The following is a 20,370-nucleotide window of genomic DNA, read 5'->3' as shown; positions in this document are numbered from 1 at the left end:
TAAAAACCTTGACAATCGATAGCAGTCCCTCTGCCTACATAGTTGATATTGTGCATAGGATGTTCTAATAAAAGAGTATTCGGTAGAAAAGCGTATAAAAAGGGTGTTTATCGATACTCGTCGTCAGGATATGTGGACCCCCATGCCTGGACCCTTCTACGGGCTGTCCGTGGAACGGCTGCATATGTACTCGTGAGTAGCTGGCTAACATTGGTTGACAGGTCGCAGGGCGTGCCGACAGATAAGAGCCAATTGCAGTGCTGTCCACTGTATATATATTAGTACGCTACCAGTATATGCCCGCCTATACCAGTCTTGCGATGAGCCATACACATCCACAATCACCGATACGACTAGCAAAATCTTGTACCAGCACACCACACACCTCACCCGCCCCCAGCCAACCGCCTCGACAACCGCCGCGGCGTATACTCCAACAGCCCCTGCGTCAACTCCCGCTGCAACCCCACCCACTCCGCATACCCCAGCATCCCAGGCCGCATGTGCACTCTCCTCGTCCACATGGCCCCCATCGGATCCGGGCCCTCCACGACATCGCACAAAACGAGCTCGAACCGCGTCGCCGCAGCCTCCAGCTCGAACTGCGCAAACGCGCGCACCACGCGCCACAGCCCCTTCGCCGCGTGCCCACGCGGCACCCACCGCCCGTTGACGTGCTGCGTCAGCCACACGCCGCGCAGCCCGCGCAGTCGCCCCAGCAGCGAGCACACCAGCGCGTCGTCCCAGTGGTGCGTCAGCCGCTGGATGCGCAGGCGCGCGACGCGCGGGACGCAGGCGTGGGGCGCGAGGGCGAAGGCGCGGAATGCGTGGGGCTCGGTGAAGAAGAAGGTGCTTGTGGCGTAGAAGGCGGCTGTGGTTTCGGCGTGGAACTGTTTGCTGACGGTTGGGGGGAGGCGCAGGGGCGTTTCGTGGTACGGTAAGGTTTCGCTGAGGCGGGCGGTGTAGGAGAGGTCTGGGTGGCTGGTGGCGGCGGTTTTGTTGAGCGAGGCGAGCGCGACGTGGATGATTTGCGTGCCGTATGCGAGTTCCCAGATTTGGTTGCGGAGTTCAGCTGGGAGGCGGAAGAGCATGGGTGGTGGTGTTGGGAGCGTTCCGCTGGAGGCTTTTGGGCGCTTGCTTGTTGTGTTGACTGTCTCGTCCGTAGCTTTTCTTTTAAGTTTACGTGAACCCATGGTGATGAAAGTGCTTGATGTATTTATTGAACTCGCCCGGAAGCTGGGACTGACTGAATAAGTATCAACCGGATTGATAAGTGCGGTCCACATGTACGACACGCTAACGTGCATCTGCCTGAATGGATGGCCTTGCCAAGCACTGGTGCCTGAGGTGCCCCGCAAATATGTTGATGCCCCCAGAATATAGGGTGTAGTTCCCCCGGCTGCTATCTCACGAGAATTTGGCCAATACAGAACAGCTACGACACTCTCCTAGGGCTTCTGACTTGCTGAATGCATATCACGCCGGCACACTGTATCAACCCGACGTACGAACCCCTGTAGCCATATCACGATGAACTGCTATGTTCGCGTGATTCCTCCTCTAAGATCCGTTTGTTTTCAGCTTCCCAGTCCGGGAACAAGAGACGAATATTTTGAGCAAGTAACACAGCTTTCATCCTCGCTTCGAGTTCTTTTTTCCGAGCAGCTTGTATGGCTTCGTCTTTGCGCTGTCCACTATACGGATCCTGCTGCCACCTGCGGTCTTTCTCGTGGTAAACCGGACTCTGTCTCTGTTTCTTGCGGTCGATGAGGGCGACTCTGGTGAGAGCCGGCTGTAGTTGGTGTTGCTGAAACGCGCGCAGGAACAGGGGAAACCAATTCCTTTGGAGCTGCCATTCGTAGCCTTCCAACCTGCTCCCACGGGTAACAACTCCTCCATTGCTGTCATAGCTGATGCAAGTGCCAGTATAGTTGCTGTCGTCCTCGACCACAAGACCTATCAACAGCGTGAGACCTTGTAGATTTGCGAAGTTAATAATTACACTATGACACCTTGCTGGGCTCCAGATCCGGTTGTGATGTCTAATACCAAAGCCGAGTTGAACCTCAAGGTTGCGCACCCGTCGTACGCTCTGCTGCTGTGAAGAGGCAAGTATGTAGAGATCGATGCTACTGCGAACCTTGAACGCTGCTGACTTGTAGAAGGTTTCAGTAGTCTCGGACCAAAACTGCTTGCTGACAATCGGCCAGAAGAAAGGCGTGCGTTGACAGCCAGGGCAGCAGTCGGGCATCCTCGACGACCCCGAGGATAAGCTTGGCTGCTGACAGAGTTCGTATCTGAAGGCATAGTGCCCTGATGTCGTCATCTTCTGATCACTGCATGCTGGCTCAGCATGTATGATCAGGTTCCCGTATGCGTAGGTCCAGATCCTATCACGTATGTTTGGTGGAAGCTGAAGCAGAGATGATGATATTCCGCTCATTACGGTCTTGGATGTCTTGTTTAATGTAGGAGGATAGCAGGGGGCCGTAGATAATGTCGTTGTGTCGTGCGTTGTATTTAGCCACGTTTACATGTTGTAGCCTGGAGTCCCCACTTCACGTGATGCCACTCGGGCCTACTGTATGCTTACTGCTGAGCATTGCTGAGAATCCAGTGAGTTTATTCCATGTTCAGAGATGGCCGTCTGGTACATGAGAATACTGTTAGAGTCCAAAGGTAAGCTCTTACTCTTCCAAGATTGAACGATTGGTGGACTAATGCGGAACATCCAGCGGTTCTTCGTAATCATACCAAGACGAATCCACCATCGTTCGCCTGCAACGATAAGGGCTGCATTCACTCGATGCAGTCTCCAAGGCCAGTGTTCCACCAGGCGCTTCTTAAGAGCCTGCACTCGGCATGGCGCCAAAGATCTCGCTCCACGGAACGCCATGTCTTGCAAGTGCAGCTCGTCATCAGCAGTGGGATGACATGGTAGTTGCACAATGGTACAGCCAGCTCAGCCCGCAGTCCGTGTTGTTGAAAACCCTCGAAACGAGGGTACTGTCGCGTTACATCAACGTCTTGATAATCGAACCACGACTCCAGACGCAAGTCGTCGAAAACAAGACCTGCATTCGGTGTCGATGCGCGAGTCGGCCCTGCGCAGGCGACATTGCTGTTGTCATTTACTCAGCTCTTGATGCTCGGACGCCGGATCGACCCCTCTCCGTCCTTTGTTCGTTGTGAACCTCCAGCCTCCATTACCCAGCGTCGCTTGAACCGCCGCACATGACGTTCCTTTTCGCGTCCAGATCCCGAGTAACTTTCCATACCATGTCAGGCCATTCAAGCCATTGAGCAAATGCGGGTCGAATCGTGATTCATGGTCGAACGAGCGGAGATGATGCGCTTGTCGAGCAGATGCAGGATTTGTGTTTCAAGGTTCCAGGCGGAGCGCGCGGAGCTCTTTCGAATTCCATCAAGCGCAAGTTCCACCCCGCAAGAAGGCCCGATGGGTTGGGTCTGTGGACGCAATACGGCAAGCGGAGGCGAAAGTATGCGAGATCAGGTTCCCAAGGATCTGGCCAATCAATGCGCTACCATGGGTCATTAGGCTTGGCCCAGGACGTGAGACATCACAACAAATCTGAAAAAGGTTTGAGGAATTTACTTTAGGCAAGATCCGGAGGCAGGCAACCTCGGATTTCTCATTGTTTTACTGACTGCGACCACGCTGGTTTGCAGCCAGTCCCTTGAGGGGCTATCTACGTTTCTTCGTGCGGGACCGTTTGGTCTGAGCTGAAGATGGCTCGTGTGTAGAAGTACAGGGTACGCCGATGATGCTGATGTAAAGAAGTCGGCACGTCTATCGGCCAACAATATGCACGCTAAAACGCTAACAAAAAATGCTCATAAACCAGGAAAGATCGCTAGCCCCCAGATGTATGGCTGCGGAAGTTTTGTACAATGAAAGTAGTCCTCAACGGAAAACCGGCTGGTGAGGGACGGGAAGCTGGTTGAACTGGTGCTGCTCAGGCCATGCACTGTGGTCCATGTACGGCAAAGGGCCAGCTCGACGATCCGTCATAGGACGGCCGAGGGGATGGTAATGCATCTGATCTTCTGAGATGTTGCGAGCTGGGTTCTGAATGGATGCCTGCGGCGGAGGTACCAGCAGGGTGTGCACGCCGCGGACCGGACGGTATGGCGACTGTCGTTGGTTCAAGAAGTAGGACGGAGACAGTTGTCGTGATCCAGTGGGAAACGATACACTCGTAGGAGACGAATTGTTCGAATGTGTGAAGGGACTGATTTGACGAGATCGATCCGCAGTTGGTGTGTGGTGTGTGGAAAACGGAGGCGCAGCCGAAGAAGTTGGTGTGCTCACTGGTTGCTGCCACTGGACCGGTGGTGGGTACACCATAGCCATGGAGCGGTTACCCGGAACAGGCAATGGAAGCTCTGACCAGTTTTTTAGTTGTGCAGGAGGCATGTGCTGTTGCTGCGGAGGTGGAATAGCAAGACTCGGCAAAGGGGGCAGTCTGTTTGTGGATGGGGGTGGCTCGAAGTACTTGTCTACAGGCAATTGCGATGTCGGTACAAGGGGAGCATTCGAGTAGGGTCCGGGTGCGAATCCATGAGCCTGTCTCTTCATTGGCGGTTCAGCGGTGTTGTCGGTACTTCGCTTGCGTTGCACAATAGGTCCTAGAGGAGGGAGAGATCCAATAGGAGAGACTTGTGCGGACGTTGCCTGGGGCTGCAGAAGTGGTGTGCTGTTGGAGAACGCCAAGGGATTGGGCGAGTACAGTGTTGTTGGTGGGGAGGTTTGGTTCGTTTGTGGCGATGGAATGGAGTTTTGTGGGACCGCGAGCGAGGGGCTGATCGTGCCAGCTGCAGGGACCTTTCGGGCTCGATCGTAGAAAGTACCGAATTTGCCAAGGACCTTGTGCCACGCCTCCCATTTCTCTTTCGAGGTGTACAAGCTGTACCGCATGTTGCTGAGGAACTCGACCTCCATGATGTGCACCTCTTGCACTGAGATGCCAGAGACTTCCGCCCAAGTCTTGTTGGTGTAGGTGTTGTCATCCAGAAACTTGTTGCCAAGCATCAGAGCAACCGTCAGAAGACGGTACTCGCTACCTGGCTTGCCCTTCACGCTAGGATTGGTCTGCTTCAACTTCCAGACGAACAGGAGAGCCAGCAGGATGACGTTTTGGGCAACCTGAGTTGTTGTCAAGATCGTTGCTACCCACTTGCGGAATCCACTGGTCGGTATCGCGTCGGGGACAAGGGCCTGAACATGCTGAATAGGTGATTTTGAATCTGCAACGACTTGGTTCAGCACTTTCGAACTCTCGAACCAAAACAGGCAGGTAATCTGTATCAGTTAGTTTTCAATCACCTGGCATAGTTTTAGTTGCACTCACCTCGGCCGCCAATTGCGGAAGCCCCTCTTGCGGTGTGTTGATGGTGGAAGGAATTCGCAGATTGGGCGAGATAGACCACTTCTTCCGTGGCGTTTGAGCAACTTCTTGTGAGTGTTGCTGCTGTTGCCTTGACGTGGCAGGGCTCGTTACCACTGTTGCTGACCTGGAGTTCCCAATTGCAGGAAGCTGGTAGCCATGCTGCTGGCCAGCACACTGACTCGGCGGTAATGACATGACCTTGACCGCTGAGCCTGTCATCGCGGGAGGCGTCAAGGGCCGCCTGGGGGCGGGCAGCTCGTAGCCAGTTGACATACGGGGGACAGGTAGATGCATTTGAACGGTGCCCGAGTCGAACCTGGTGGTGGGTCGGACGGAGGATGAGAAGTGGAAGTCGAAGGAAGGCTCCCGGGGGAGAGTGTGAGACATGGAGCGGGGGAGCTGTAGCTCAAGCATGTGGGCGATGAAGGTGAGGCGGCTCGGTTAACGGTGAAGGCGATGTGGAGGTGAAGCAGCGGCGACGTTACGTATGCCGGGGAGCATGAGCGAGGCAGCTGTGCTCAGTATAGCGTGGCCTTGGTGCTTGCAAACAGACGCTACCGGACCGTCACCAACGGGCGTGACAAGGGAAGTGGTGAGCGGCGAATGTTGTCAAGCAAGGAGGCGGTTGACAACGAGGTGTTGTAACTTGTAAGAAATATGCGAGCACTGAGCCTATGAATGCAACCTTGGTTCCAGGAGAGGTGAGCCACGGTCGCGAGCGTCGGGCGTTGCGTGGTTGGGCCCTAGTACGGTAAGGCAAAGGGGAGCGAAGGGCACATAAAGAAGATGCAAGAAGTCAATGGGCGAGAGGCGGAGGGGACGAAGTGGTAGTGTATGGTTTGGAGGCGTGACCCCGGCGATTGGTATTGTCTATAGTCAGGGAGGCGGATGGTCGGCGGGCCGCTCGCAGCTGCTTGCGCAGACATGGCTTTTGGGGCCGTTGGATTGATACATAATTCCTGTGAAGGTCGGAAAGATCCAGGCAAGCCCCAAGAGCTGATCCAGAAGGAGAAACAGCTCTGACATCAACCACGCCCCGCGCAGACTAGCCCCTGCACAGAGCTCCAAAGCAGGCGGGCCACACAAACGAGCGCGACGCCAAGGGCACCGGGGTTAATTATATTATGGGACAAAGCCTCAGCGCTGCATCAGCGACGGGCGATGCGCAGATGCCTGTCTGAACGCGCGCTCGGCGGCGTGACCACTGGCCACTGACCAGGGACGACCAGGAGCAGGGGTGTGGCTCGCCGCGGCCATGCTGGCTCACACGCAGCGGCGACACTGGGCTGTGGACTGTGGACTGTGGACTGTGAGCGATTGACTGGTACTGTGGCCAGCAGCACAGCTGGCACCGCTGGCACGCTCAGCACACGGCCGTGGGTGGTCGTCTGAGCGCTGCTTGCAACACGCACAGCCAGAGACAGGGACGGCAGGCGCGCAGTCGCCGGCCCCGGCTGCGACTGCGACCGCGAGTGCTGCAGCTGCAGTTGGTGAGCGCTGGCGGCCGGCCGTGTTTGAACCACACGCCGCGAGCACCCATGGTGGATCGTCGCAATCAACACGGGTCGGTCACGCCTGACGGCACAGTCTGACTCTCGCAGACGGCTGTTTCGCGCGCTAGAGCAGGATGTGAACTGCTCGGCTCGACGAATCACAGCCGCGCGCGGGCGGCCAGCTGGGCCAGAGGCCGTGGTCAATGCAGACACTGGCCGCTCTCGAATCTGGCACTGCTGCAAGCGCTGCAAGTGTGCAAGTCAAGTGCCCGCCAGGGCTCGCCGCGCCTCGCCGCCATGGACTGGATTGCTCACGGCCGGCGACCGCCATCTGACCCGCAGCACATCCACATCCCCGTCGTCGTCCAAGAGTCACGGCCTGCGAGGTGGTGCTCTGGCGCTAGCCCGGAGCGTCGCTCGTCCAGGACGCCCCAAGGAGCCCCAGCACCAGTGCTGCGCCGCTGCGACCGGCGCGCAGCCTCAGCGAGCACCGCGCGCGCCTATTGGCCGGCTCGCCCGCGCAAAGCAGGCGATACCTCAGCCAGCATTCATTCGACACCACCGCTGCCGTTGCAGGCGGCTGGCCCACTGCACACGAAAGACTGCTCACAGCCGGCCTTCGTCTGCCACCGTCCGTGGGACACCATCAGTCCAGAAACGATAGCGCTGGCGGCCTCGTCAATTCGCTGCCCAGTAGGCCTGCGCCCCGAGCCTGCGGTGCCAGTCAGAGGGCGCTGCGAAGAGCGTGAGCACTGAGATCCCTTACGCTTGCATCACGGCCTGCTGCACCGGCCAACGCGGGCGACACGAGATGATGAGGACACCTCCCTGCCAGCCCCAGCCACGCCCACTTGTCCATCGCCGCGGTAACTTTGCCAGTGCGAGCAGCCCTCAAGTGCAAGTGCAAGTGCAAGTGCAAGTGCCAATGTAAATGCAGCTCCCGTTGCCGTAAGCGGCTGAGAGCTTGGCCCCGTGCAGCCACCACTGCTCCTCGGACAGCGTCGTGCAGCTCATGATGATGTGCCCACACGCGTCCCAGACACGGCGCGAGATCGCTGCTGCGTCCATCGATGGCTGTCAGACACCCTCACCCATGCCGTGCTTGGCCGCTGCCCTACTCGCCCACTCGCCCTGCTGCACGCGGTGCACAGCTGTTCGCAAGACGACGCTGAGCCCGCCGCGAATCTGCGGTGCTGCCGCCATCGGTATCAGAAGCAGCGATACGAGCATCGAGCCGCCAAACCGCTAGCACTCGCTTGTCCACCTACCGCGCAGCAGGGTTGTCGTCTTACTTTGCCCTAACCACTCCCTAATTCCGAGCCCGATCCCTGTCCAATGCGAAGTTTGCAGGCTGAGGTTTGGCCAAAGTGCTGATCTTGCAATCCTCTTCTTGCAAATTATGCTGCGTCGCCGCTGCGCCGAATCAGACGGTTGCACCTCAGCTTGCATCCCTCGCTCTCGCCGCTTTTGGCGAATCACACCTCTGTCTGTATCCCGACGCTAGACATTCTTCAATAAGGCCAGATTATGTGGTTCCAAGTTGAGGCAATCTGCACCGCAGGACCGCTTGCTCAACGCCCCTGGCGAAACACGTATCGACCTACCGTACGGCGTATGCCTGCCTTTTGCTGCACTCTGCTACCGTCACTTCCGGGCCTTCTGCGTGCGGTTGAGGCCCGGCTTTGATGACCGCTGCCGCTTCTCACGTGCCCATTCTTAGATCACCTCTACAAACAATCTGATGCCGCCCACGCCACGTCAAGTGCAAATCGCACCCAGCGTCCGTTCGAGACCCTGTCCCTGCACTAGCAACACCATGGTGAAGCGTCGCTGCTCCTCAAGACGCGGTGCTCGGCCGGCAAACGGCCTGGTCGTTGATAGGCAACGCCTCTGGTGAGGCCAGCAGCGCTAAATGTGTAACCGTGACGGGGATGGTAATCGGAGGCGCGACGCAAGGGAGACGCAACATCCTGGGAACCACAATCTGTCTTCCGTGTCCTGCTGCCGCCGGTGATCCTGCTTGACGACAAGTTTGTCGTTGGCATGGTGGAGCAGAAGGCGAGACGTCTTGTCATCATCCCAACAGCGACAGGGATGCTGCGTTCGCCCTCGGCGTCCACGTAAGCAAGCCTGTCTTTGTCCTGAAAGGACCGGCAATATACCTGCCCAACACGGATAGCCGCCTCCCACCTCAATGAAGGGGCTGACCCCATCAGGCTGATGGCATGCTCGGCTATTTGTGCATATTTGGCAAGGAATTGAAACCTCACATCACATCTGCAACCCTCAGCTCGATGCAATCAACCTCAGCACACCTGCACGACTCCCATAGTGAGTCGTGATACAACTTGATGTTGGCGTGAGCATGGCCTCATCAAGGAGCTAACCTCGTAGCGGTCCACCAGTCCCTTTGACACACACATGCCGCATGCAATTACGACGTCGATCCCGCAAAGTCCGAATGAGTTGTGGAGATGACGAATCTGGTTCCGATGCAAAGAAACGAAAGTAATTTTCATCAGGATTAGTGGGGGTGATACGGATGACACTCGGCATCGTCTGCTTTACGAGTCGTTGCCCAGCCGTGAGCAAGCGTTGGGTGCGACTAGCCTATGCCGTGTTTGGAACCATTATTAGTTCCTCCATGGCGCGCTGAGACGTACCGCGCTGAGACGTACCGCGCTGAGACGTACCGCGCTGAGACGCGTCCATCACATCACGACACATCCTGAATCAATACGGCCTATGCCTCCAACCGTCGTCTTTGCCGAGGAGCACCACGGCATGTCCTCTAGCGCAATCTACTCGTGTGCAGCAGCCGACACACTGTGCATTAATAACTTATTACGCATCAGCTAACCAAGCCCTAATGAGTATCGAAACTGCAACGATGCAAGCCTCTTGCGGAACGTCAACATGTTGGATGTATTTAGCCTCCTCGTGTCGATCTGCCAACTTAGGATTGAGTCTATTACACCAGGATTGCCTCTATTACCGGTTACGACCTTACAAAGGCATCATCTGCGATTGCGGTGCGCTTCAGCCTGTCATCCGGAACACGACAACCACATCCTGGCTCCGGCAATTCGTGTTTGCCAAATCAGGCAGCAGGGAATCCCACCGACCTTGCGCGAATGCATTGCCCTGGGTCATATGCAACGAAAGAATGCTCAACAGCAAATCTTTTGCATGCGCGAAGGCTGTACCTCGGAGTCTGGAGACCCCTTCCCTGGCCAAACCGCAATCGCGGGTTTAAGTTTAGCTCCTTTACACAGCGTTTTCAGGTTCTTCCACTTTGATGCCCCGCCCGGGCTAGAAAAAGCAGGTAAGACGACTTGAGTGTCGACCAATGGGGTTTCGGCCACATGCCCACACTCCACGTCCTCTCCAGAAGCTCCGAGCCCGACTCCAAGGCATCCCATCACCGGTCTCGTGGAATGTCGCTGTGCCCCAATTCCTTGACTTGCGCTGGACCGCCTGTGTCATGATCCTGAAGGATGCAGCGTGTTGAGGAGTCCCTTCCTATCTGCCCAAACCCGGGCACTATCGCACAAGGCACACTTGGACGTTCGAACCTTGTCAGCGCAATGGACGCATTGACGCCGACGTGTAGCGCGGCAGTAGCACCTTCTTACCGCTCCGACCGTGTACCTACGTCTGGTCGCTGAGTTGCGGTCTGCATGCCTGACTGCCCGTACGCGTTGGGCACTGTACAGCCTCTCGAGGGATTTCCCGGCGCCACAGCTCGCGTCCGCAGTCGCAGCAACGCGCTGGTTCGTCGCGCCCTCGAGCCCGCAAAACAGACAGCCAAGGCGGGGGCTGCAGGTGTCTCCATCCAGGCATCCGCCGACGCGCCCCCATTCGGCGCCTCGTCGCACAGCACCGAGGCCCTCCTCCTCCATGTCCTCGCTCCTCCGCGCTGCTTGCAAAACAGACTCCCCGTGTCACGTCCCGAAACAGCAGACATGTGCTGCTGCTGCTGCTGCTGCTGCTGGCCAGCCTAGCCGCACCCCGAACACGAACCGCGCCCCATCCGACTATCCGCGCCCCGAGGAAAAACAACAACAGCACCCCCAGCCGTGCAAACGCATTCCCGGCGCCTGTAGACTCGCACTCCCACCACCGCCCGTGGCTGCGCCCCGTCGCTGCAGAGCCCCGTCCGTCTCGGGCCCCGGTGCTGTGCTCCTGCGCCTGTGCGACTACGGCCCAGCGAGCGAGCGGGACCTTGTGCTGTCGTCCACCGGCGCTTGCTACTGCTGGCGTGGGAGACGCTGGAGACGCTGGAGACGCTGGAGATGTAGTCTGGCGCGGGGGGGTGTGTGGCTTCGCACGCCCGTGTCCGCGGGCAGCGAGCGCAGCGCTCGTCGCGGCCCGGGGGAGGCTCGGGGTGCAAGTGTAGGTGCGGTGCGCGGCGGGCAGGGTGTTCGAGTCGTCCCAGCGGGATGTGTGCGGGCCCTTGGTTCTCGCGCTGGAGTGTCTCCTCGCATCCACACACCACCAGCGACGACACCACCAGCGACGACACCACCAGCGACGGCACCACGGCGTTAACTCGCCCAGCTAAGTATCCCAGCCACTGAGCGTAAGCGGCGGCGCGCGTTGTTGTGGATGCCTCCGCGCTGGAAGTGACGTGCGTCTTGTCTGGGTGCGCAGGAGGAGCTGCAGCACGTCTGGGAGGAGGGAGGCGTGCTTGGCTTGCCGCGATGGGGGGTCGTCGTGCGCGAAAGAGTGAGAACACTCGAACGTTGCGGGCGCGGCGTGTGCCGTGCTGTGAAGTCCGAGGTGTGCTCTGTGAGGTCCGGTGTGTGCTTTGTGTCTAGATAGGCAGGGTAGTCTCTGGTGCGTGATTCACGTGTCGAGAGACGAGATGCCGTGGGCTCTCGACTCGCATACGTACATGCGTGGAGGTGGAGGCAAGAGATGCTGCAGTGCGTAGCATTTCGGTTGCAGATTGCGTCCGCGAGCTTGAAGTTGTGGGTTGGTGATATGTAATTCTGCGTTGCTCTGCATGCTTCCTACATCCAACTCATACACCCTGCGCCAGCACCCAATGTACACAGCTATGATACAATCCACGATTCCCCCCTCCACCCCCGCTCCCCGCTTAAAACAGCCTGTTCTCCGCCGAAGCCTTAGCCGCAACCCTCTTCGCATTCCCGCCCTCCTTCCTTGCCGCGCCCCCCGGCGTCTTAAAGAACAAACTCGGCGACTCATTCTCCTTGAGCGTCCACGCCAGATAGCCCCTATGCGCGGGGTCCCTGTAGTACTCGATATCCTTACGGCCCGTGGCGTCGGGCAGGCGGTACTTGTACTGCGCACCCACGCGGCGCATGACAGCGGCGAGCGCTTCTTTGCGGGCCGCGCCCGTGGATGCGAGCGCGTCGAGCACGGGGCTGGGGATTAGCGAGGGCGTGGAGGAGGCGGATTGCGCGATTAAGGCGGGCGAGGCGTCGAGCGAGATGGTGGGGTGCGAGTCCGAGCGTAGCACGCGCTTGATCGAGGTTGGTGAGTAGAAGCGCGTGGTTACGCTGCCGCCGAGGGCTTCGATGCGGGAGATTGCTTCGGCGGAGGCGCGGGAGACGACGATGTGGATGGGGGTTGTGAGGAGCTCGGGGTTCTGGCGAGGGGTTAGAGACGGCACGCAACAGCAGTGTGTGTGGAGGGTACGCACCCGCGCGAGCAGCTTGACGCCGTGGCGCTTGACGCCGTGCAGGCAGCGGCTCTTGGCGAGCTCCTTCATGGTGATGGGTTTGGAGGCGTCGAGGCGGCCCTGGTCGATCCAGCTCTGGATGCGGTCGAGGTTGACGGGGCTCATTTCGACCTTGAACGGGTTGTACTTGCCGCGGCCGCGCTCCGGGTTGGTGATCCATTGCGGCGTCTGGCCACCCTCGAAGCCCGCGGGCACTTTGCCGTGCGCATGCTGACCCTTCTGACCGCGTCCGGCTGTCTTTCCCTTGCCCGAGGCGGGTCCGCGACCGCGCTTGATGCGCTTGCTGTAGGCGCCATTGGTGTCGGAGAGCGCGGAGAGGATAGAGGCGCAGCGTTGTTGGAGGGGGAGTGCAAATTGGACCGTTGGCCGTGATGTCGAGAGGACCGGGCGGGCGAGCCGCAGGAGCTGTAACCGGGGCGGCATGGCGGCGATGGCTGTGGACTGCGGGTGGTGTTGCGGTCGGGAGAGGTGCGGCGATGAAGAAATTCTGTGACTAAGCCATGACTAAGCGGCGGCGACTTCACACTACATGTTCAGACATCCACATCGCACGGCTGAACGCCTGACTGATCTTGTGTGTTTATTCGATGCTTTCGCTGCCTAGTTACATCCATCAAAATCCTGAAGATATTCAAGTACATGTGAGCTGTACTACAAGCTTTCTCGCCCGGAGCTGTGCTGCCGCAGATGCGTCGGAGTAGCCTCTCTGCGTACAGCGGAAGCGTTGGGCTGATACAGTGTACCGGCGTGGCATGTATCCAGCAAGTTACATGCTCCAGGAGGGTGTCGCAGCTGTTCAAGGTCGGCCAAACTCTGACTGAATAGCCGTGAGCCGCTCGAGGCCGCCCTATGGACTGCTCATGCGGCCTCTTCCTCGCCTGGAATACCTCCGAGGCGTGTGCTCCAAGAGGCGTCTACGCAACTTGTCGCTCAATGCTGCTACGTTGCCAGGGAAGGGATAGCCGGTGTAGTCATGGATGGTGACAGTTGTCAGATCCTCCCTGAGCTTGTGCTGCTGGAACATCTCAACCATCTTTGCGAGCTGCAGAGACTCCCACAGGGTATCGTGGTTCATCTGTGCAAGCAGCTGCGCGTCCTCCTGTTCCACCACCATGCTCCATTCCAGTCCCTTCAAGCTCACAATTTTGCCCACGGTAACCATGTCAAGCTTTCCATGTAAACCCATCCATTCATGCTGGCGGAGAATGAAGCCCGCGAGTCCGATCCGCTGGATGCGCGAAACGAGTGGCTGATGAGGAAGCGACGAAATCAGTCGGCGAAGCCTCGTCACGTCTCGAAAGTGGAACACTGCTGACGAAAAGAACACAGCCATCGACTCAGACCAAGCCTGTCTGCAGAAAGGCTTCGGGACATGTACGGGGCGTTCCCAGCTTACGGATAGCCCAGGTTCGCGTCGGAGGATACTAAACTCCATGTCGAAATCTTTCCGGTCCCACCGACAAATGGCAACCTCGAGGTGCTGGTCGCCGTAGAGGAGTTGCCAGATCTTGTTGCGTAGCTCAGCCGGCAAGCGAAGGAGCGGGGACTGAATTGCGTTCTGGGCAGTCCTGCAACTCGTCAGTGTGGCGCGCGCCAGGCTGTCGGAGAGCCTACAAGTCGATGGCATGGTCGCCGTCGGAGTGCTGTTGCGGGGGTGGTTTCTGCCACTTCGCCTTGCTGGTAGACTTGTGCTTTCGCGGAGGCATGGTGTTGAAGTCAAGTTGTTGGCACACGGTGGAGTGGTTGTGGTGAAGCGTTTCTCGACCTTTGAGTGAATGTGGGCGCCAAGCGCCGTTGCGATTACATGCTTGTTTGTGGAAGGTGCAAACGGAGTGAAAAGACTCATTTAATGGGAATCGTACATAATGACTTCAAAATCAGAATTGCATTGCCTCGAGCTCAGTGTTGTTACATGACTGAAGTCTGCTCATGCGCTGAAACATGCATTAGACGGCTCCACCTCCCGAGATGCCTCCCTCATTCCTTGAGAAGATACCTGTTTCTAGCATATATGTCTCCTTGGTAGTCTAGCAGGTGCATGCGAGCTACGTTCTTGACCCAGCAGTCGGCGGGAACGTTGGTATCCTCGAGCCCGAAGGCGATGAGTTGGTGACGGGCGTCAACGAAGGTACGTTCTTCCTTCAACTTGTGCTGCTGGAAGTATCTAATGATCGCGGGCAGTCCCCGATAATCCCAGGAAGCCATCATATCCTCAATTGCATCTTGATCTTCCTCCCCCACATAAAGATCCATTTCCAAGGCCACTCCTTCCAGGCTCTTCAACTTCCCTACAAGAGACTTGAGCGAGAGCACCTTTGCCCATTTCTTTGCGGTATCGGACGACTCTTCATCGCTCAACTCAAAGTCGATCGAGACTCTTTGTACGTGAGGGACGATAGGGTCGCCAGACTTCACAAATGCGTAGAAAATGACTGGGTCACAAAAGTGGAAGGTGCATCTCGCGAGAGCATACGCAGATGTCTCGATCCAGTGCTGCTTGCACACGAAGCCCGGGGGATTGCCGATACTGTCACTCCTCGGGCTATAGCTGAGAACAAGCGGATCAGAGAGTCTCATGTGGTAACACTTCGGTTCGATGTCGATCTCTATATCGTCGTACGCATACCTCCAGATCTTAATCCGAAGCTCAGCAGGCAGTCGAAAGAGCGGAGAAGCTTGCTGCGAGTTGTGCGTCGTTCTGGCCATCCATATTAGCTGTATTTACCAAGGTACATCAGACCGAGCCACGATTTGAGAGTGACTACTTACAGATCGATAGCAGTTAACTTTGCGCCGGAGGTGTCTGCAAGGTCTCTGAGGACCTTGCGCTTCTTTCGGGGCGGTGCCATGCTTTCTCGTGACCTGAAGGGCGCGGTAGATTTCTTCAGTGACGAAGTGGTGTTGGCGTTTGGTGTGGTTGTGGTTGTGGTTGTGGTTGTGGTTGTGGTTGTGAGAGTCGAGGCGGGGTAGAAGCTAAGGTGGGGTAAGGGTTAAGGTGAGGTGAGAGTGACGGTGAGGTAGAGAACAGAGTGAAGGCGGCGCCTTCCAGATGCCGATTTCAATAGTTATGACGTAAACGCTCACAACAAATTTCATCAACTGTTTAAGCACTTCATTTCCTGGCCTACATACACCGTGTTCAGTCCATCTATTGGAGACGGGGCAGTTTCAACTACCTCTCGCGCAGGACTTTGTTTCGCTTCTCGATGGGCCTCGTGTGATTTTCCCCAGAATGACAACTCGACGTACCCTCTAGAAGTGCTCGAACGATTTTCTGGAGTATGCTTACGAGTATTCCACCTGTACATCCATGTTGCCAGCACACACGATGTCTTTTTCATTGGCACCTGGTACCTGAAGCACCCTGCTCGTCTTCGGACAGCTCGTCCTCTACCCTAACGGTCCCTACCTTCAGGGGTATTGGTGTCCGTGGTCTAAATCCAGACTCTTTTCCCCGCGCAGGCGTGCTCGTATAGAGCAACATACATGCCTACGGAGCGAATGTTCATACTCGATTAGGAGAAGGAAAGCCAGCTGTCCTAGCGAATGGCTTCCAGCATAGTGGGTCGATCTTAGCATAGATATGCGTGGAAAGGCCTACTGCTCTATGTAAATACACCCAAACACATCAGTAACGATAAAAGGGGTACACAAGATACAGGAGTAGGAAGAAGCGAGCAACAAGGACACAGATTTCGATTTTCGTGATAGGCCTGCCAAAACTTACATGCCTACCCAACATTTCTTTAACATGTTCTCCACACTCAAGCATTCAATTTCGGGAAATCTCTCATTCAGCGTCCCCTCCACAAAGCTTACATTCTCGTCCGCCGTCCACCTTGAGAAGATGCTCATAAAGCTTTGGAACTGCGGCTTGGGAATGGCTCCATAGCAGTCTACCTGAGCCGGCAGTTCCGTCAACCTCCCCTCTTCAAGGTCACTGATCGTGTCATACGAGACATCGAAGGGCTCGCCTGCACGCGTCAGCTCGTGTATCTCTCTCCACTGGCCGGAAACACAATACCAAGAAGCTCTTGAGCAGTACGCACAAACGCGTTCCACGTCTTCACGTCGCCCGCCACCTTGCTAACCTCCTCCCATTCTTCTTCGTCGAGCATCCGCACCACAAATCTCGCCACGTCGAAACTATACGTGAATGTCACCCTCGTCTCGCCGTCGCCCGGAATCGCAGCCCGCCTGTGCTGGACATCAACCGCGAACGGCGCGGGCGACAAGTGCGTCTTGATGTGCGGCATGCCCCAGTAATCCAGAAAACAGCCGTTCAGGAAAATGGTATACTGCAAACGCGACGTCTTCAGCAGGGAGATCGCAGCGAAGTAGTGCGTCAGCGTCGGGAGATGCTTGACAGAGCTACGGGTGTCAGCAACGTTGACTCGTGGAACAACAAATAAGATTGTGAAGCCCTACGATTCTGGGTACGCGATGGCGAACGCCGACGGGATAAAGCGACGGGTGGATGTGCTTGCTACAGCAGCATGGATAAGGTTTATCTGCGCGACTTCGAGCGCGTTGCCGTGGTACCCAAGCGTACTAATCACAGTATCAATGCGATTCTCCTCCAGGATCCGCGCAAGTGATTCGACGTTGGTGTAGTCAACACGCAACACATGGGCATTGGGCGTGGATTCTGCGGCCTGCAAAGTGCGTCAGACGGGTGTTGACACAATGCACGTCGAGAGGGTAAGTATAGCTAAAGCTTATGAGGGAGGGGGGAGATTGACGTACCTTCTTCCTGCTAAGGGTAAAAGTCTCATGCTTGCCCTGCTCAGCCAGCACTTCGACGAGTGTACGGCCGAATTTACCGAGGCCACCTGCGATTGCTACGCGCGCCATTGGTAGAAGTACAGAGGGTGCCTTGTTGTGTTTATAAGAGCATAGCTTGAGTCTAGACTGGCTCGATATTGCGGCATTGTGATAACGTGTTAATGCTTCAAGATGGTACCCGACTAATGTAGCTGTGGGGCAAGTAAGCTAGTATATGCGCGGCGATGACAGTGCTTTAGCGAGGTGGGTCAGAGTACAGGGAGGTTATATGTACTACATCATTACCTTACAAAAGTCCTATTAACTTACTATACTATACTACTAAGGGTTTAGTATATATCGCTAACGATTATATCGTTAAAGGAGCCGCCTGAGATGGAAGGATGATGATCAGAGGTACCGCAGTCTTTGGGTGAGTGCTGTGCGGTGTCTGGTGCCCCCGGTAGACGGTGGAGTATGGTGCTGGAGCTAGACGCTCAGAGCGCCGGTGCGGTAGTTGGTGTGATTGCGGACGGTGCTGGCGTATCTACCCGCAAAGCCTCGTCCATGAGTGTAGGAGTGGAGCGGTAGGGAAGCGCAGAGAGACCAAACCGCCCATCCCCATCCCCATCGCCATCCCCTCCCAGCGACCTTCTCCTCAAACCACCTACCTGCCCACCTCTGACTTCCACGACCTCCACCTCGCCCCCAGTACCGCGGACAAACAACGCCTCAGCAGCCACAGCACCCTCCTCAAACACCACCAACCCATTCTTACCCAGCCCCTCCTCAAGACTCGCCGCAACGCGCACCCTCTTCCCGCACGCCCGCTCGCCGAGCTCCCACGTCTCCGGTACCGCGGGCGCGGAGACAGGACCCTGCGTCTCGGTGGCGAACTGGGTGCGCAGCGAGGAGGCTGTCTGGTGGTGGTGAGGTGTGCGGCGGAGTGTCGGCGTCAGTGCGGAAGGTCGTGGTGCTGGAGCTGCTGTGGACGCAGGGGGCTTGTATTTACGGGTTGCTGGCGGTTTATTGGGTGGATTTGCTGCGGACCTGGTCGCCGGACGAGCGGGTTGGTGTAGTTCGCCCGCGTTCTCATACGCGTGGTTGTCACCCCCAGCGCTGTTTGTGCAGCGGCCACATGTCTCAGCATCGAAACCATTCTTTGATGTGAGTGTCAGGCCTGACAAGCGAGGACGAAGCGGCGCGAGGGGGGGACTGTTGTGCTCCCTCCCTAGTCCTGGTCCATGTTCTTTGTCCCCGTCATCTCCCACCCCATTCTCGTGGTGGTGCTGTGCCTCGTCTTCAGTATTGCAGTGCCCACCACCACGCAGACCGCGGGTCTCGTACGCAGGCACGCCGGCTCTCAGCGGCCGGGGCGCGCCCCGCGATGGTGCGTTGTCTAGCACGGGCAGGAGTTCTTCTGCCTCCTCCTCTTTCTCGCCATCTCTATTTTGCTTAGCACAGTAACACCCCAGATAACATCCCAGAAACGACTCCCGCAGCCCAACGCCCCCCCTCCTACTCCTCCTCAGCCCCCGCCCGGCCACGCTCTTCGGCTGGCGCGGGATGTGTGACTCCCCGTCTCCCGTGGTTAGTGAGGTCAGTGAGGTCAGTGAGGTATTGGGATGCACGACACGGAGCCGCGGGCGCGGGGACAGGGTGTGTGTTGCCTCGTAGACGATGCTGGGTGGTCGTCTGTTTGGATCTGGATCTGCGGCTGGCGAGGCGTGTGGTGGAGTGGATGGTGGAGTAGAAGCGTCAGTGAGAGCGGTGCAAGCCACCCCAGCGGCGCCGTCGATATCAACGTCGATATCAACGTCGATATCAACGCCGATACCAACGTCTCTACCAACCTCGAAATCGGCATCACAGCGCTTATCGCAGTCCCCCCCACCGCCGCCGTTAAAGCCGCCAAACCCAACATCACCACGCCCTCGAACGCGCCCAGATACCGCGCGCTCAACCCGTGTCCCCGAATATAAGTGTAGAGTCTGAGTCGCTTCGTACACGCCGCCTAGCACCGGACGTGCGGATGAGGCTGTGAGTAGTTGCATGGCCGGAGCAGCCGTAGCGGGTGTAGCTTGTGGACTGAGCGTAGCAGCTGTATCTCTCGAACTGACTGTAGCGGCTGTAGCGGCTGTATCTCATGAACTGGCCGTAGCGGCTGAACCACCCGTCGTCACTGCACCGCGTCCCTCGTATCTGTCCGCACCACAGTCCTCGAGCCTCGACAGCCGTACGATTTCGCGCGCTCTTAGACGCCTTGCGCTTCTTGCGGTCCCTCGGCGAGCGCGAGCGTCCAGTGCGTGATCTGCAACGTGAGGTAGCCAAGCGCGGTCCCGACCTCGGGACTCCTGTGTCGGGTTTCGCGGCTGGAGAGGAGCGGGGAGGAGTGGTGAGGAAAGGAATATGTAGGCAGCACGGACAGAACGCGATGTGCAGCGATCCTCGTGCAGCGATCCTCTTGCAGCGATCCTCTGGCAGCGAGACACGGGGTGTGGTGTTCAAGCGCCGCGCGGTATGGCCAGGAGACGGAGTGAAGTGTGGAGGACCTGGGTTGTTTTCACTAGGTGCGTGGGCACTGCATGGCGACTGGTAAGGTCACTGTGCATTCATCCTCTATCCTTCATCCTTCATCCTTATTCCTGTCTCAGCTTCGCACCGCCACGCTGCCTTGGAAACACACTCACACTCCTGGCTTTGAGGGTGCCTCTTTGAGGGTGCCTCTTTGAGGGTGCCATGCGTATGCTTTGTCCCTCGCGACGCCACGGCGAGATAATACCCTGGGGACAAAGACCCGCGCCGTCGACCGGCGAGTCCTTTGTTGCGGGCTGGGTGGGGGGGCTTTTGGTCTGCTGTGCTTTGCGTCGTTTCACTTCTTGCATGACGCCGCTCTGTATTTTTGGCTCTTGACTTGGGGAGGTAGGAGGGGCCTGGGATGGAGCATGGCGCGGGTGTGGAGGTAGATGTAGGGAGGGCGCGGATACGATGC

At 57.4% G+C, this 20,370-nt stretch overlaps 9 protein-coding genes across 9 annotated transcripts; 2 read left to right on the top strand and 7 right to left on the bottom strand.

The window, feature by feature from the left end:
- Nucleotide 1: 1 nt before the first annotated feature.
- C7974DRAFT_201525 (uncharacterized protein) lies at nucleotides 2-1,469 on the bottom strand. The gene has a single exon (XM_046136781.1). The coding sequence runs from the start codon at nucleotides 1,305-1,307 to the stop codon at nucleotides 387-389; it is 921 nt and encodes a 306-aa protein (XP_045996218.1). The 5' UTR covers nucleotides 1,308-1,469; the 3' UTR covers nucleotides 2-386.
- Nucleotides 1,470-1,525: 56 nt separating this feature from the next.
- Nucleotides 1,526-2,443, bottom strand: C7974DRAFT_376947 (uncharacterized protein; the record flags this gene model as incomplete). The annotated part of the gene is made up of 1 exon (XM_046140319.1): nucleotides 1,526-2,443. The coding sequence occupies one exon, from the start codon at nucleotides 2,441-2,443 to the stop codon at nucleotides 1,526-1,528; it is 918 nt and encodes a 305-aa protein (XP_045996217.1).
- A 1,393-nt stretch (nucleotides 2,444-3,836) lies between these two features.
- C7974DRAFT_201246 (uncharacterized protein) lies at nucleotides 3,837-6,056 on the bottom strand. The gene is made up of 2 exons (XM_046136776.1): nucleotides 5,373-6,056; nucleotides 3,837-5,323 (listed from the first exon to the last, which is right to left on the bottom strand). The coding sequence occupies exons 1-2, from the start codon at nucleotides 5,823-5,825 to the stop codon at nucleotides 3,926-3,928; spliced, it is 1,851 nt and encodes a 616-aa protein (XP_045996216.1). The 5' UTR covers nucleotides 5,826-6,056; the 3' UTR covers nucleotides 3,837-3,925.
- A 610-nt stretch (nucleotides 6,057-6,666) lies between these two features.
- C7974DRAFT_376945 (uncharacterized protein) lies at nucleotides 6,667-8,153 on the top strand (the record flags this gene model as incomplete). The annotated part of the gene is made up of 5 exons (XM_046140318.1): nucleotides 6,667-6,720; nucleotides 6,752-6,975; nucleotides 7,069-7,597; nucleotides 7,629-7,831; nucleotides 7,883-8,153. 5 exons carry the CDS (start codon nucleotides 6,667-6,669, stop codon nucleotides 8,151-8,153), a joined length of 1,281 nt encoding a protein of 426 aa, XP_045996215.1.
- A 3,855-nt stretch (nucleotides 8,154-12,008) lies between these two features.
- Nucleotides 12,009-13,037, bottom strand: C7974DRAFT_434527 (ribosomal protein L18e/L15P; the record flags this gene model as incomplete). Its single annotated transcript, XM_046144993.1, has 2 exons — nucleotides 12,009-12,521; nucleotides 12,576-13,037. The coding sequence occupies 2 exons, from the start codon at nucleotides 13,035-13,037 to the stop codon at nucleotides 12,009-12,011; spliced, it is 975 nt and encodes a 324-aa protein (XP_045996214.1).
- Nucleotides 13,038-13,188: 151 nt separating this feature from the next.
- Nucleotides 13,189-14,320, bottom strand: C7974DRAFT_425104 (uncharacterized protein; the record flags this gene model as incomplete). Its single annotated transcript, XM_046144459.1, has 2 exons — nucleotides 13,189-14,182; nucleotides 14,229-14,320. The coding sequence occupies 2 exons, from the start codon at nucleotides 14,318-14,320 to the stop codon at nucleotides 13,462-13,464; spliced, it is 813 nt and encodes a 270-aa protein (XP_045996213.1). The 3' UTR covers nucleotides 13,189-13,461.
- Nucleotides 14,321-14,591: 271 nt separating this feature from the next.
- Nucleotides 14,592-17,540, bottom strand: C7974DRAFT_455477 (uncharacterized protein; the record flags this gene model as incomplete). Its single annotated transcript, XM_046145969.1, has 6 exons — nucleotides 17,361-17,540; nucleotides 17,043-17,269; nucleotides 16,639-16,985; nucleotides 16,342-16,588; nucleotides 15,384-15,587; nucleotides 14,592-15,312 (listed from the first exon to the last, which is right to left on the bottom strand). Exons 1-6 carry the CDS (start codon nucleotides 17,466-17,468, stop codon nucleotides 14,592-14,594), a joined length of 1,854 nt encoding a protein of 617 aa, XP_045996212.1. The 5' UTR covers nucleotides 17,469-17,540.
- A 1,384-nt stretch (nucleotides 17,541-18,924) lies between these two features.
- Nucleotides 18,925-19,289, bottom strand: C7974DRAFT_396077 (uncharacterized protein). Its single transcript, XM_046142038.1, is given in 2 exon segments — nucleotides 18,925-19,208; nucleotides 19,221-19,289. 2 exon segments carry the CDS (start codon nucleotides 19,243-19,245, stop codon nucleotides 18,988-18,990), a joined length of 246 nt encoding a protein of 81 aa, XP_045996211.1. The 5' UTR covers nucleotides 19,246-19,289; the 3' UTR covers nucleotides 18,925-18,987.
- Nucleotides 19,290-19,315: 26 nt separating this feature from the next.
- Nucleotides 19,316-20,117, top strand: C7974DRAFT_396076 (uncharacterized protein). The gene has a single exon (XM_046142037.1). It carries the CDS (start codon nucleotides 19,431-19,433, stop codon nucleotides 19,686-19,688), a length of 258 nt encoding a protein of 85 aa, XP_045996210.1. The 5' UTR covers nucleotides 19,316-19,430; the 3' UTR covers nucleotides 19,689-20,117.
- The last annotated feature ends 253 nt before the right edge of the window (nucleotides 20,118-20,370 follow it).

Source organism: Boeremia exigua (genome assembly GCF_020726555.1).
Source record: "Boeremia exigua strain MPI-SDFR-AT-0100 chromosome Unknown C7974scaffold_7, whole genome shotgun sequence".
NCBI lineage: Eukaryota > Fungi > Ascomycota > Dothideomycetes > Pleosporales > Didymellaceae > Boeremia > Boeremia exigua.
Note: the sequence above shows the minus strand (reverse complement) of the source record. Positions and strands in the feature narration are given on the sequence as shown.